Here is a 16,392-nt window from a genome sequence, read left to right on the forward strand (position 1 = left end):
TGCCATGTAACTGGTAAGCTAGAACCTCATATTTTGGAATTTTGCTATTAAAGTACACAATTTCTGGTTCAAATGTATGCATTAGGATAGGCTAACTGCTATAAACATCCTGGAATCTCTGTGGCTTAATATACTAAAATCTTATTTCTTATTCATGTCACAGTTCAATACTGGGAGTGCTCATTCAAAGACCCAGCTTCCGTCTAGTGGTTCTGCCATTTTCTTGGGTCTCAGTGTTCTCTGGCTTTGGTAGGCAGAGAAGGGAGTAAAAAAAGGTGTGAAGTATTGGGCAGGAGAGTTTATTTTTAGGGAACTAGATTTGGAAAGTCCACATTCCCCTGCAGCTAGCTGTAAGAAAGACAAAAATAGTTCAGCTGTGGAAATCAGGTTGGTTAAAAACTCAGCAGACTCAATCACAGCAAACTGTGTTAATTAAAAAAATCATAGACCAGGAAGATACAGGAAACCAGGATCAGGAATGGGGAAGGGAAGAGGAGGAACTGATCCAGCCCCTGTGAGGTAGCCCATAGTATAACGACCAAGGGTTGGGGACCTCTGACTTGGTTCTGGAATGCACTAATATATCCAAAGGCATCTAATTCTGGGTTGGGGTAAGACTGTAATTCAACTCCATAAAATGAGGAGGCGTTTGGCTGCTGCCAGAGGTTTGGAAATGTGCTTTTATTTTCAAACTCAGGTATGTGACACTCTACAGTTCAATGCTAGCACACCTGTGTGAGGCTTAACAACATGAGGAACTGATAGCCAGTGATACACAAATCCAGCACTTCCTCTCCATTTACTCTGTCAGGCTGTATATGGGGAGCAACACATATGGCTTTGTGGCAGCCAGAAAGTGAAGGTCTTTTTAGGAGGTGACATCAACAATGACACAAACACATCACTCTGCAACTGAAGGCAGGGAACCAGACTCCTAGGGCTAAGCAGAGATGTCAGACTTCAGAGGCATTTGGGGGACTCTTCAGATCCACATCCTCACTGAAAATCCAGGGCCTGTTTCTCTCCAGTTCACTACCGCTTGGGCAGCAGCTCCCACTGCTTCAGGCTGGTCTTTGCTTTCCAGAAAAGATGGACTCATGAGCACTTTTTCAGCCCCTGTATATATGGCTATTCTTATGCTCCCTTTTGGAGATGTCCTTTTCCTCGACCTCCCTTGCTTACAAATGGAATAGGGTGGGAGAGGGCCTGTGCCTGGAAGTACTCTTGCCGGCTTTTCTGTGGGGCAGCTGGAGGTGCAGGAGCTCTCCATAACTGCCTTCCTGGCCTTTGACTCATCCAGAAACAAAGCTAGGAAACTTGTGACCAAGTGAACAATGGGGCCAGCTGAGCCTGGCCCTGCTTTAAGGGAGGCAGAGATTGAACATTCCCCACCTGGAGTTCTGCTTCCACGGCCACTCTCTAGAACTCTATTTGCATCCTGTCTTTGGCTCTGAGGGCCTCATGTAGCTAAAGCTCCTTCAGTTGTATCCAGACCCCCTGGAAGAGGCCGGGCAAATCATCCACTTCTGCCCCCAGAGTCCCTCTGCCCTGCTCTGTAACTCTTTACCTTAATGGCACATCCTTGATCAACTCTGGCTTGGGCCTCAGTCATTTTCTAGCTACTGTAAAGGATGCCCCCTTCAATAAACATGCTATTTTAAAGTGGGGCATGCTTGGGGTGGGGGGGTCTCTCTGAAGAAGTGACTGCATTGAGCCCAGTCCTTGAGCTTGGCAATGGTGTTGCTAGTCTGGTCTCATTCCTGCTCTCTCACAGAGTAGACTGAGAAACAGAATAAGCTGAGGTTAAGAAAGATGTTGCTTTTTGCATTGTGATGGTGGTGATGGTGCTGGTACTGAGAAGCATGCAGCATGTCAGCTGTCCCCAGGCTGCTCTCCACCACCTTAAATGTTTGCTTGTTCTTTTGAGCAACATTTAATGACACCCTCCCAAGCGTCAGCCACCATGCTAGGCACTTACCCAAGAGATGGGTAAGACATGGTTCTTGTCTTTGAGGAAAAATGCTAGGGGAGATGGATACATAAATAGGCCATGGTATACTATAGGTAAAGGTGAATAATAATAATGTTTAAAACGTGCCAGAAAGCACAGAGGAGTGTGTGACCTATTATGTTGTGTCTGGTGAGGAGTATGGAAGGAAGGTCATCAAAGCTGGTATGGAGGGGATAATTTTTGCACTTGGTCGAGAAGAGTGACCTGAAGAAAAGAGAAGAACAGCTGGAAAAAAAACTAGTGAGTGGAGGTCCAGCACTATGAGAGAAACTGTTTAGTTGGGGAGCCAGAGATGGAGTAGCTGATGGGCCACTTGGGGGAATGAGACTGAAATGTGAGGCTTCCAGCTAGGAGACCATCAGAAGAGTCAAGGAGAGCACAGCTCTGGAGCCAGCCGACCCTGGGGTTGAGCTCCAGGCCCATGATTTACTACCGGGGTGTCCTTGTCAAGTTACTTGTTCTTTTTGTGCTTCAGTTTCCTTATTTGAAAATGGGAAGGGTAGTATCCACTTCGTATTTTGTTTTCTTTTTCTTCAGGACTTAAATGAATTCATACCTATATAATACTGAGAACAGTGCTTGGCTCATAGTAAGTCGTATATGAGTTTCAGCAATGAAAGCAAACAATATCAATAACAAAACAAAAATGCAAAACAATGACAACAAAACCCACATGGAAATCAAACCTCTACAAAACTGATGAAGGCAGTGGCTGTAAAAGTGGGGAGAGAAGTCAAAATGGAGAGGGGATGTGCTCCTTCAGTGTTGTGCTAAATAACTGGGGATGCTCTGAAACACCCCTAATTATACTGGGGTTGGAAACCCCATTTGAACTGAAGCACTGAGGTGCAAGTTTACTCTTGCATGTGGTCACACACAGAGTAAGAGACTGAAGCAGAAAGCACATCTTCTCTCCTCATTCACCTGTGAGGTGGGTTAACTGTTTTCAAAGAGAGAATAGGGAATAGATTGTGCTGTACAGCAGCTCAGAGTTGGCATTTGAAATGGAGACTAGTAAGTCTGCCATTGAAGCCATGAGTTTTCTGTGTTTTTAAAACATCTTCAATCCATGTGGACAGCTTATTGAACAGGTGCCTGGTGACTGCCCCACACTAGTGAAAATCTGTGGGTTGGCTTGGCATGCATCTTATCTATCCAGAGGTACACACCCAGAGCACACTTTTGAAGGGTTGTTGGCTCTGTGCACAGGCATGTTGTGTGTGTGTACACAACAGTATGTGTGTATGTGTGGACAGATGCGTATATAATAATTCATATCTTCCCATTTCAAGCACTGAGCTAAATTCAGCCTATACTTTTTTTTTTTCTGAGAAGCCTTTCCTACTTCTGTAAAAAGAAACTCTCATTCCAAAGGAAAGAATGGGAGGCTGAAGTTATTGAAAATGAGATGGGAAATGGGAAGATAGTCACTTTGCAACTCCAAATTCCAGGTCTGATGCTTAGGGTGTTAGTCATTAAGCAAATTCTTCCTGATAACCAATTACAGAGAGGAAAAAAGAGAGTAAGTCTTTTACTGCCCCCTACCTCCTCCTCCCCCATGCCCCGCTCCTTACCCCCAACCACCAGTGAAGGTGTTTTAGTTCTCCCCAGCCACCTGAGCTAGGGGCAGGAGACTTTCCCTTCCAATAGAGTTCCTTGGTGAAGGTGACTTCTTCATCCACTGGATGCTTTCCCAGGGCAGTTTTGTTGATCCTCCAAGAATATCAAGTCACTGTGTATGAACAGCTCCCACAGAAGTGCCGAGTGTTAACCCTTCCTCATGACCTGATGGGATGGGCGGCAGTGTGTCCACACTTGGGCCTGACGTTATACTTGGGGAAAGGGTGGTAGTCTGAGTGTCTCAGAGCAGGGCACTGGCTAGGTGTGAGGTTTCCTACTGCTCTGTAGGCTGCTCATGCTGCAGTCCTGAGCTCCACCAGGAGTCCCTCTGGGCTGCCGAGCAAGTGGATCTTCCAAGGGGCCCATCAGCCTGCTCTGCACAAGAGTTATAGGAATTGTAGAGCCCCAGCACAACAGTCAAGACCAGCATCACTGCAGCCATCATCCAGATCACTTGCCAGTGCTGACACAGTTTGGGATACATGACTTGTAAGAAATGGACCAATTCTTCAAGTTTGCTGTCAACGAAAAAAAATATGCAGAGGCTTTAGTATACTGGGCACACATATGATACACAGACCCACAGTTCTCTCTGCGGATAGCTTCCATGCTGTCTTGAGCAATAGTTCTCAAACTTAGCTGTGCCTAGATTGGGTTGGCAGCAATTGTTCAAAATACCCCAAGCATACTGAATGAGAATATCCAAAGTTATGGTTCAGGAATCATTGGCTAAATTTTCCCAGGTGATTTTGATTCCACCAGTCCACAGCCTTGAAGTTGAGAGCTACTTGTCTAGATCATTCTACTTAATTGTTTGATCATCCATCCATACATGCCCTCATCTATTCACGGGGTGATTACTGATATCTGCACTCTCCCAAGCCCGGGGGTACAGGATTGGTTGGCCATGCATCTTTTTAGCACCTAGCTGCATTAATGATCAGTTCCAAGCTCTAACCTGTCCCTTGCCTCAGATGCGTAATTCATTGTTCTCAGTTCCACATCTAACTGTGTCCAGAGTAGAAGGACTGTGTATACTCTAAGAAGCTTGATATCCAGTGATAAATGACAAGGGACTAGATCAACCTCAAGAGTTCACTTCAAACCATCCAAGAGCAGGCAGAAGATTAGAAGCCTCTAGCAACGTCTGGGTGGTTTGTTCACGATGTTATCTCAACCTCATTAATATTTATTCTCTAATTTCTCCCTCTTCCTCCTTTTCTTCCTTCACTCTCTCCACACTTCTTTCTCTATCCCTTTCATCTCTCTCTTCCTCTCCATTTTTGCCCCTTTTCCCTCTTGATTCCTTCCCAACTGTCTTTCATTTTGTCCTCTCTCTCTCTCTGTGGTGTGGTAAAAAGACACCGGGCAGATGGCCTGCTTTGACAAGTTCATTCTAGAGCTCTCTGAAGAAGCCCTGAGCCCCTTCATTAAGCTAGGATTTCCTGATGTTTTTAACCTCTAATCCAATTTAAAAAATAATATGAAAAATGAGAATACTGAGGATTCCTGAACCAAGGAGGTGGGGAAAGTGATAGAAGTGCTTTCTGAAGATCCTGAGGCTCATACACACACAACAATGACCAAGCCATTGGCTGAGAAGCGGAGAGCTCAAATTTTGAGGTAGCAGAAAATGCATGACTAACAAAGGATTGACAGACTTAATAAATGCCCTCCTTAGAAAGGGACCAGATGCTCAGAATGCCTGCCTTGGATGCTAGGGCCACAGAGAACATTGACAGGTTTCTGTTCCATGCGGGAACCCCATCAGATCATTTCAGTCACAATTAAGGAAAGCACGAAAGTGAACACATTCGCTGATTTGAAAATCATTGACTATTTTCACAACTGTTGGGAAGGCAGGGTTTAGAAGTAGAAGGTTATTTTCTCTCAGCCCTTTGTAGATTCTCTAGATTCTATTTAGACAGAGTTGGATGCTAAAATGGAGCCTTTGGGGCTGTATTTCCATCCTCCAAAACAAGGTGCCAGAGTGGCTTCTCCCTACTCTAACCCCACTCTTAAGTGTGGCTCTGGAGGAAGAGACCAAGATCTGGCTGTGTGACCTTAGCTGGTCACCCATGCCTGGCCTATAAAAGAGTTTAGAAATAGATTAGAAATAGAATTTCTTTAGAAGTCAGTTTTTGGTTATGATAAGTAAACTTCTGTTTCCTGAGAGTTATTGGAAAAGTAAAGGAACCTAAATGTCCTCTTAACCCCACAGAACTGGTTTGAACAGCCGTTAGGAGAAAAGACAAAAGTTTTATCTTGTCCCTTATGAGTCTCACTTGTTCAATGTCAGAAGACTGTGCTTTCTCTTTTAATATGGTTAAAATATTGGGGTTCACCCAAAGTTTAGTTAAACTGATCCTCAAGAGAGCAATATTTGTAACATAATTGTTATATATAACAGATACGTGACTCAGACAAAAATACTTTAATGTGTGATGTTGAATCTCTTAAGCGATCAGCAGCTGGGCTGAACCCAGTGTTTTTAAAATGCACTAAGTAGGACATGGAACTCTTAATAACCTCAAACCTTGCTTGTTAGTGAGGTACCAACATTTCAGGGAAGAAATCATGTTTGAGAGCAGGTGCATGATAAATGTTACAGGCACCATTGCCACTCACTGATGACCAGGAGCTGGACAGAAAGGAACCAAGCTAAGCCTTACTTCCCCTGGGGTTTCATGAAATGGGAGGGAGCTGACAATTGCCTGAGATTGAATTAGCTAGATAAGACATTGAGCCCCTTGCTTTGCAAACCAGACTGTTTATATTCCATGTACTCTCTCTCTCTCTGTTTATTTCTCTTTTGTTCTTTCTCAGTGTTTGGAAGTGTTAGAAGTTCCAGTCTGTCTCTGCTGTATTCACGGGTGCCAGAGGAAAGGCTTTTTGTCTAGGGCTTTGCTTGACTGCATTAAAGGGGAGGAAGGCAATGTGGTGGACTGAGAAATATCAGCAGAGAACCCTCAGGAGGGAGAAGAGGCCTAAGGAGAACAGGATCTGGTTGCTTGGAGTAGGGATTGCACTTTAATTGTTAAACTTGGAGGTTCTTTCACTGGGGAGGCAGTGTGTGATTTGTTTTCAGTGGAGAAGCATTTCTCCAGTTCTCCTAACGGCTCTTCCCCTGAACAATGGGGTCGACCGGCATGGGCTGAGACCTCTGACTTTAGTTGAATTCTCCACCAACTGGGCTCTATTGATAGCTCCTGTGCGCCTATCCATTTTGCTTCTAATCTTCACTTCATTACCTATTTGTTGCATGCATGTGGTTTCCAGAGTTTTCCAGCAATGAGGCACAGATACATACCCGGATTAGATAGTATTTCAGCAGCTGATTAGATATTTTGTCTGGAGCTGCCCTGGACCCCAAGATATCCCAGGGGTCTAAAAACAGATTTTGGTGAAGGTTTTCCAAGGTGGCTATTACTACATTTTAAAAAATCAAAATTCAAGACTTGTGGTTTAACTATACTAATAGAGACAACATAGCTGAATATATGAAATTGGGCTGTCCTGAAAATCCAGAATGTTGGCATGGTTATTATATCTGTGGGGTAGAGTACACCTCATCTATGGGTGCTAGTTTATCCTATCCCTAAGCATGAACTTCTGGGGGATAATTCAGGCCAGGTGGGGCTGAGACCTCATTCCTATAATACTTCATTGCATGGAATGCCCTGGAACTAAATTAGGTCATTTCTACGATTCTGCATCCTAAAGGCCAGGCAGGAACCACAAGTGGGACAAGATACAGGTCTATATTCTCTTTATCTACATGTTATATTCTCCTCCCCCAACTTAGGGGAAAGTACCTTTGAAATAGGAAGTATTTTAAAAGAAAACCCCAAGTATTTCCAACCTAAAGTGAAGACCAAGCTTGATTGGTCAGCATGGTAGGCACCTGCTGGAGACTCACCTTTGCCACTGAGCTGAGTTTGCCCTCTATTCCGTGTGTCCTCCCTGTCCCTGTTCTTGTAAGAAACTCACTCCAGGGCTTCGAGTCAACTCTCTTTGTCTTGGGCCTCTTCATGGGGATGGCTACCCATAATTTCATCTGGGAAATGAGCTAACCATGGCTGGGCTGGGAGGGACTCCATTCAGGGCCCTTCGCCCTTCCTTAGCTCCTGGAGCTCTTGATTGCCATCCTCCCTTCCCATGACTGCCCCTGACCTCTCAAACTCTTGCAAACTTCTCATTGCTAGCTATCTTGGCTCTTTGGGATTTCCTCTACCTCCTTCCCAACATGTGTGCCCTCTTGGTTTCTTTGGCTACTCACTGGGGCCCCAGATTCACTGCTGCCCTGGACTGGCATTTCCAGGGATTTTGTGCATTTAAATTAGATGAATTATAACCCCCGTTTCAGCAACGGCAAGGACTCCAAACACAGGCTTCCCACCTGCTTCTTGGGCCCTTTTCCTCTTCCTCAGTTTCTTCTACCTCTTCAGGTTCCTCAGGACTCTCACTCTTCTGTTCTTCCTCCTCCTCCTTCAGGTCTTGAAGTTCTTTGGTCTTCTTTAGACCTTCTTGGAATCTGGGGGGCAAAAAGGAACAGTTGAGTCTGGAAAGGCCAGATGCAGTGCATCCTTTCCTGAGTTCCTAGGGGAGGGGACTTGAGCAGCACCTCCAATAATTATGTGCTTCCTGTGGTTCCACAAAACAGGAAAAAGCTGGGAAGCTCCACTGAATCCTAAGGCAGCTCATGCCAGTACCATTTCCCCTCACTCCTCAGTCATCCTTCCTGTTTATGTGCAAGTGTGACAAAACTGACAGGGAAAAAATGTGGCGCAGGGTCTCCTGACTGGGTTCTTAACCCACAAAACATTCCGTAGGGCTAAGATTGTATTTGTTCTCCATGTGACCGTGGAGCTTCAGCCTCTCATCTGTAAAAGAGAGAGGGTGACACTCATTTCACAGGGCGTTGGAATGATTTTTGCAAGTGCCAGGCACATGGCTTGATCTAGAGAGGAACTCAGTAAATGTTTATGAAACCAATGAAGGAGTTCATGCCCATGCATTCCAAGGATAGAGCACAGTGGTGGGTGAAAAAGGCAGGCTTTCAAAGAGAAACCCTTGTGGTTTTTCTCCCCCAGGATCAATATTACCCCAAACATACTCTGTTCACTTGTCCTACGCTGAGTGTCTAACACTAGCAGTTTGGCTGGGCAAACCCACCACTGAAGCCCATGGGTTCTGTGTCAGTGGGAAGCTATGTCTTCCTCATGAGCTATGGAGACAGGAGACGCATAGGGCACCATACATGGTTGGAGGTGATTCTCTACCTTGAGGCTTGGGCCCTGCTCAGGACTTGGTCTCTCCAGTGCTGACAACTGGCCATGGGTGCTATTGAAGCTCAAATGGAGGAGGAGGCAGTTCGAAGTTGAAGAGACTCCATTTATAGGAGGAAGGAGTGACCAAAGCAGTTCTAGGAAGCAGAGCTGCAGCTGCTCCTGGGCACTGCTGGCAGCAACATGACTGCTTTGAGCACGTGTCAGGAAGCCTCAGGCACCACCAAGAGGAACCCATCCAGGACCCCTGATTTCCAGACTATTCTGAGCGGTGGCATTCTGGTGGCTCTCTGCCTAAAAAGAGGGCAGTCTCGTTATTGTCTAACCACACCCTCTGACCCTGCTTCCTCCTGTCCTTCCTGTGGAACAGTCTTGCTCTTTCCTATGTAGTTCCTTCCTGTGGCAAGGAGGTCCTGCGGCCACTGGTTACTTCCCTAAAGCCTCTAAGAAACAAGAAAGACCCATGGGAAGGCATCTTCTGAGAACTGCCAGGTGCCCTTGGGGTGGCTGAGGTCTGACTCACCCCTTGCTGTAGGCTTCTTCCTCCATCCTGGCCTTGGTCTCCTGACTAAGCTCCTCCAGGCAGCTCAGGGTCAGCGCAGGAGCAGAGGCTTCACAATCTGGGTCCCCATTTGTCTTTCCACTAGTGAGAAGAGGGAAGTACAGGGCATCATTTCAGAAAAAGGTGGAGGCCTAAAAACAAAACCATGTTTTTGGCCCGATTCCTGATTAGGAGTGAGGAAACTCAGGCTTTTTCAGTAACTTTCAGATTTTTTCCCAATCCTTCTACCCTGAGACAAGATTTTATAAAGGTCCTAGTCCATGAATTTTCCCCAGCCCATTAAATACCTCACCAGCTCCCCTTCTCCTCATGCTCCCAAACTGGCGTTTATTCTTATTCCAGGAGATGCTGTAATGGGTGATCTACAGCACTGAGATGAGGAAAATGGGGGCAGACCAGCACGTTTAAGGTCATTCCATTCCTGTTGTCTATCTTTCACCTGAAGACCCCCACTCATCTTTTCAAATATCCACTGAGCATGACTAAGCCACAGGCACATTGTAATGTGCTGGGGGCACATTAGAAAATAAAGAAATGGTTTTTACCAGCATGGAACTTAGCAGAAGGAAAAGCCCCAAAAAAGGAAAGAAAAAATATGTGATTAATTACAAATAATAACTTTTATGAAAGAAATTATGTACAGTGACAGAAAATAACAAGGAGAGAATGTGTTTAGAGTGAATAGTTAGAAAAGGCCTCTCTGAGGTGCTGAAGTTGAAGCACAGGCCTGAAGGATGAGAAGTCAGATGTATTAATAGCAGAGGAGAGGGTTGGGTGTGGTGGCTCATGCTTGTAATCCCAGCACTTTGGGAGGCCAAGGCGGGCGGATCACCTGAGATCAGGAGTTCGAGACCAGCCTGGCCAACATGGTGAAACCCCATCTCTACTAAAAATACAAAAATTAGCCAGGTGTGGTGGCACACACCTGTAATCCCAGGTACTCGGGAGGCTGAGGCAAGAGAATCGTTTGAGCCTGGAGGCAGAGGTTGCAGTGAGCTGAGATCGCACCACTGCACTCCAGCCTGGATGACAAAGCAAAACTCAGTAAAAAAGCAGAGGAGAGATCATTCCAGGAAGAGAATGCGGGTTATGTAAAGACTCTGAGACACAGAAGGTGCTGAGTTGTTTGAGAACTTAAAAAGAGGCAGTGTGGCAGGAGTTAACTTTTGGACAAGAGACATTTGCAATGCCTGTGAGGTATCCAAAGGGAGATGTCAAGTAGACAGTTGAATTCACCAAAGTGAGTCAGGGAAGTTTTAGCTGGAGATATTCATCTGGTGTCATCAGAACATAAATGTTATTTAAAGCCACGTGGATAGACAAGATTGCTTAGGGAGATAATATGAAGAAAGACAAGAGGAGGACCCAGGACCAAGTCATGAGGAACTCCACACTTGTCTCAGGTGGAAAAGAAGGCATCTTCAGAGAAGGCTGAGAAGTAGCAGCCAGAGAGGTAAGAGGAAACCTAGGAGCAGGTGGAGTCTTGGGAGCCAGGAGACAAGAGCTCATCAAGGCGGAAGAGTAAACAGTGCCACACACTTCTGAGTTTGAAGCGTGCAGACAAGATGACTATTAGATTTGATAATACAGAGGTCAACAGGAGCCTCTATGTAATGTTGGGAGCCAAGCACAGGTTTAAAGTAAAGAAGGGGAGGTTGGAAAGGGGAAGCCACAGACACAGCAATTCGAGTAGGAAGGAGAGTAGAGGGGTGTGTTGGAGAGAGTGTGCAGCTGAAGTAGATCAAGGGAGGATGCACATTTGAATGTAGGTAGAAATGATCCAGTAGAGGATGAGAGAAAGGGATGCCTGAAGGAACTCAGTCTTTTCAAAAGGAAATAGGGACAGACCTTGGAAAACTAGAGAATCTCTCCTTGTTTGTAACAAAGGTAAGATGATGAGGAAGTTGTTGGGCTGGAGATCTGGTGAAGGAAAGTGAGAGGGCTCCTATGGGAATGTAGCTTAGGTATTCTCTATAAAGTGGAAGGCAAGGTCATCTGCTGAGAGTGAGAGGTAGAGGGGTCTAGGAAGGTCTGTGGAGAGAGGAGGGGTGTAAAAGAGTTATATGAGAAAGAAGGAAAACAGACATACTAGAACATCTTGGTAAGATGGCTGGGAGGTGCTGGGAGATCATTGCAGGTATGGGATCACAAGTTTAAAGGAAGTATCCAGATGGCTATGCTTTCCCTAGAAATCCTGCAGCCCACCTTCATGTCCTGATTCCCAATGGGAGCAATGTCGTCATGGAGGAGTCCTCCAACAAGGCAACACTGTGAGCAGAGCTTTCCAGCCAGGACTCTGAAAGATCACAGCTGCCACCCTCCCTGAACTCTCAGACAGGGTTTATGAGTGAGCCTTGTATCTTCTCCTCATTCTTGGCATCAGTTTCCCATCTCTTAGTTTTCCTCAGACCTTTTAAAATTTACATTTAGTCAGGCTGGAAACCACAACCCATTGTGAACAAGAAAGATAACGCTCTAAAAATACCAGCTATTCATAACATTTCTCCTTTTGCAAATTACATTATCCACTCCCTTCCATGTGACCTTGGCCTAATGTGCAGTTTCCTATTTATCCAAATGACTGGAGCAAGAGGAGAAAAACATAGCTACAGCCAAGGGCAGGGAAAGTAATTCTTTCATAAAATATATATATATATATATATGAAATGAGATATTGGTATCAGACTTTTGATTTATATACAACTGTCAGCCTTAGAGGTTCCTTAATGTTAAGCATGCGTGAAGGAGGACACTGTAGTATAAAGGAAAAGAACTCGCCTGAGGCAAACCTGGATTCAAATACCAGCTCCAAGACATGCAAATTATTTAATCTTCCTGAACTTCAGATTCCTCAACTGTACAATGGGGATAGTAATACATACCTGATGGTGGAGGTGTAAGAATTAATGAAGAAATGTAAATAAACTTTCTGGAATATGGCACTCAACAAATTATATCTGCTATTATTATTGTTATATAGTAAATGTATTGGTACATTTTGGGAGCAATCTGAGCTACCTCCAAATATGACTCATAAAAAATCCAGGCAATTATTTGTATCATCAAGGGAGAACTTGTTATATATTACTGAGACACTTCAGAGTCAGAGGAACCCTAAATGTGAACTAATTTAAGGTATGGTAAATTAACATTACATTTTCATAAAATGGCTTTAGGAACTTTCTCAGGTGCATGTCTATTGTGTGTCATCACACATTATGCACCTTAGAATTTTGCAGATAAGTGACTGTAAACAAAGCTCTCATTGTCCATGGGTCACTGATCTCTAGAGAGGAAAACTTTTCCCTAGCAGGGCCAGGAAGCCCATTTCATCGACTCTTTTACATGCAGATCTTCTGTTCATTTCAGCTCCCCTATAGGGCTCTCATATACATTCTCTCACTTGATCTTTCCAATGATAAGAAGAGCTAAACATTAACTTATATGTGTCAGGCTGTGGTCTAACATCTCATTTAAGGCTCACAAATGACCCAAGAAGGTATTAGTGTTCTCTGTTTGACAGATGAGGAAACCAAGGCTCAAAAAGTAGGCTGAGGCATGAGAATCGCATTTCAAGTGATTTCATATCTGTCAAACAGAGAACAGTAATACCTTCTTGGGTCATTTGTGAGCCTTAAATGAGATGTTAGAACAGAGCCTGATAAATAAGTTAACTTTTAGCTCTTCTTATCATTGGAAAGATCAAGTGAGAGAATGTGTATGATCTCGGGACCAGCCCAAGATCATACAACCAGTGTGTGGTAGAGCTCAAATTTTACCCTGTGCAGTCTGATATGTGCCCATTCTTCTGACTGCACTATCTGCCACCTAGGTGGGGTATTATCCCATTTCACAGATAAGAAACCCAAGCTCAGGTTGATTAAGTGACTTGCCTAAATTCACATTATTGGTGCTGGGACTCTCACCTTGGTCTTCTACCTGCGTGTCAAGATGGACTTTCCAGCCCTCCATGAACCCCCGCTTTTCTTTCAATAGAAGCCCTCCATGAACCCCCACCTTTCTTTCAATAGAAGCCCTCCATGAACCCCCACCTTTCTTTCAATAGAAGCCCTCCATGAACCCCCACCTTTCTTTCAATAGAAGCCCTCCATGAACCCCCCTGCCTTTCTTTCAATAGAAGTCTCTTCCTTTCACTCTGCTGAGTGAAGCCCTTCCTGCCCTCAGGCTGGACCATGGCTTCCATGCTGCCCCTATTTTCAAGGCTGCTTGTCTACAGTGTAAGTGGCTGGGAGGGCCTTTGTTTACTGTGTGTGTGTGGAGGGCGGGTAGGGGGGAGTGGAGGGGTTGCGGGTAGGGTGGCAAGTGGGGGAAACACAACATGTAAAATGTTTGCTGTTCTCTCCTGACCTCTAAACTGAGCTTGTAGTTTCCTAAATATCTTCTCTAACTGGAAGTTTCTCTCTAAGCATCTTTAAGACTAAGCTCAAATGCCTTCTCCTCTGTGAAACTTTTGCTGGTGTTCTCCCCTCCCCCACACCCTCTGGTTAAAGTTGATCTCTCCTTTTTTTTTTTTTTTTTCCTTGAGACAGGGTCCCGCTCTGCCACTCAGGCTGGAGTGCAGTGGCATGATCTTGGCTCACTGCAACCTCCACCTCCCAGGTTCAAGCGATTCTCCTGCCTCAGCCTCCCAAGTAGCTGAGATTACAGGCGTGCACCATCACGCCTGGCTAATATTTGCATTTTTAGTAGAAATGGGGTTTCACCATGTTGGCCAGGCTGGTCTCGAACTCCTGGCCTCAAGTGATCCACCTGCCTCGGCCTCCCAAAGTGCTGGGGTTACAGGCATGAGCCACCACACCTGGCCCTCTCTCTCCCTTTATGCTGCCACCGCACCTCTGTGACAGCATGACTCACAGGGAGGCATTGATGTATGTTTTAGATACCTGCATATGACTGTAATCACAGGAAGAAGGACTGTGTTTGGGTCAGAATAGTGCCTGGCATACAGTAGGTGCCTTTAAGTGCCTGTCAAGTTGCATCGGTTTCACTATGACTTATCCAGTCCCTACCTAGGAATGTTGTAAAAGGCACAAGTCCTCTCTGTAAATGGTTATTTCCTGAGAACCCAGTGTTTGGGTTGGACTAAACGAATCTGTAATCATGGCTATAAACTGGAGCTGAGCACAGCCTGTGCCCACCCTAGGGATTTCTGGCCTGAAGGCTCATGGATCTTGGCATCTGTCCCCTGCCTGAAATCCTATGTGCTTTCTTTCTGGGATGATTCATGAAAATGAGGCTCATTATTCTCACACGTGCACCAGGTCAAAAATGTTTGTCATTGTGCTCAGCTGTCAGTAATGTGAAGAACTATTTAGTCAAAGTATATTTTTGGACAGGCAGGTATATTAGATTCAACTTTTCCCACATGGTAAACAATATTTGAAAGTGGCTACTATCCTTTGTGATCGGCATATCTTCTTGGGCTCAGCAATATTTCCAAGTCACCCCCACTGCCATGGTTCCCTCTGACAAGCCCAGCCCAGGGAACCCAAGCTTCCTTACTCCGTGTTACTCAGTCCTAGATACCTGGGGTCCACCACAAGTTTATTGGGGTGGGTGGGGGGGAGGGAGGAATTCACTCCAAGATACCATCAGCAAAGGGGAGTTGCTTACTGTACAAATTTAGTGTCCTATGAAATCTTTAAGGACTTTACCCTGGGTGCTTCAAGAGTATAGAAACATGGTTATTTTTAGAGATTCAGAGTTAAAATTGCTCTGTGATACATTAACATAATAACCCCTTTTTGACACTAACCCTGTGCATCATCTACATCCTGGTTTTGCTGATCCCTCTGTGAACGGTTCCACACACACCCTGTCTCTCACCCCGACTCTGTTCTCCACTCCATGCCCAACCGGTCACCAGGCTCTTTCAAAAATAGCTCTTAAATTCATCCTCTTCTCTATGGTCACACTGAACTTCGTTTTGTTCTTCCAGTTGGGCGGTCTATTAAAAGGGTAAGGGCATGTGCTCTGCTATCTACCAGCTGTGTAACCTCAGGCAAGTGACGATTTCTCTGAGCTTCAGTTTCCTCATCTATAAAACAGAGATATTAATAGTATACCTACCTCATGGAATTACTGTGAGGATTAACTGAGATTATTAATACAAAGCAATTAGCAAAGCACTTGGCATAAAGCGAGGTGCAGCAAATAGTTAACAGTAATTACCATTGTCATCAGTGCAGTAGTTAACAGTAATTACCATTGTCATCAGTGCAGTAAATAGTTAACAGTAATTACCATTGTCATCAGTGCAGTAAATAGTTAACGGTAATTACCATTGTCATCAGTGCTGTAAATAGTCAACAGTAATTACCATTGTCATCATTATCATTATCATCATTCCTTGAATACTCCATACTTTGTCACATGGACAAAGCCTGGAATGTTGTTAACCTCCTGTTCACCTAGTTGATTATGCACCCTTTAGATTTTTACTTTAAAAGTAAGTTCCTAGAGGGAAACTTTTTTTTTTGTTTTTTGAGACAGGGTCTGGTTCTGTCGCTCAGGCTCCAGGCTGCAGTGCAGTGGTGCAATCTCAGCTCACTGAAACTTCTCCCGGCTGGGGTCAAGCCATCCTCCCACCTCAGCCTCCCGAGTAGCTGGGACTACAGGTGGACGCCACCATGCCTGGCTAATTTTTATATTTTTTGTAGAGATGGGGCTTTCGTTATATTGCCCAGGCTGGTCTTCAACTCTTGAGCTCAAGTCATCCACTTGCCTTGGCCTCCCAAAGTGCTGGGGTTACAGGCGTGAGCCACTGCCCAGCCAAGGGGAATCATTTTCTAAGCTCTCTCTTCCCCCCACTTCCCCAGTTCCCCCAACCTTACACCAAAATCAGGTTAGGTGCTCATTTTCTGCGCATCATTCCCTTAGCAACCTACACT

General features: G+C 45.0%; 1 protein-coding gene across 28 annotated transcripts in view; it reads right to left on the minus strand.

Annotated features, from left to right (window-relative positions):
- Nucleotides 1-662: 662 nt before the first annotated feature.
- IRAG1 (inositol 1,4,5-triphosphate receptor associated 1) overlaps nt 663-16,392 on the minus strand; it is a 158,456-nt gene continuing 142,726 nt past the window's right edge. For all 28 annotated transcript variants that reach the window (XM_055094110.2, XM_055094109.2, XM_055094113.2 and 25 more), the window contains 3 exons: nt 9,443-9,562; nt 8,031-8,165; nt 663-4,149 (listed from right to left, as the gene is read on the minus strand). In XM_055094110.2, the coding sequence (XP_054950085.1) occupies nt 3,906-4,149; nt 8,031-8,165; nt 9,443-9,562 (499 nt within the window). In that variant the 3' untranslated portion in view covers nt 663-3,905. The remainder of the gene's footprint in view (nt 4,150-8,030; nt 8,166-9,442; nt 9,563-16,392) is intronic.

Source organism: Pan paniscus, chromosome 9, assembly GCF_029289425.2.
Source record: "Pan paniscus chromosome 9, NHGRI_mPanPan1-v2.0_pri, whole genome shotgun sequence".
Lineage (NCBI taxonomy): Eukaryota > Metazoa > Chordata > Mammalia > Primates > Hominidae > Pan > Pan paniscus.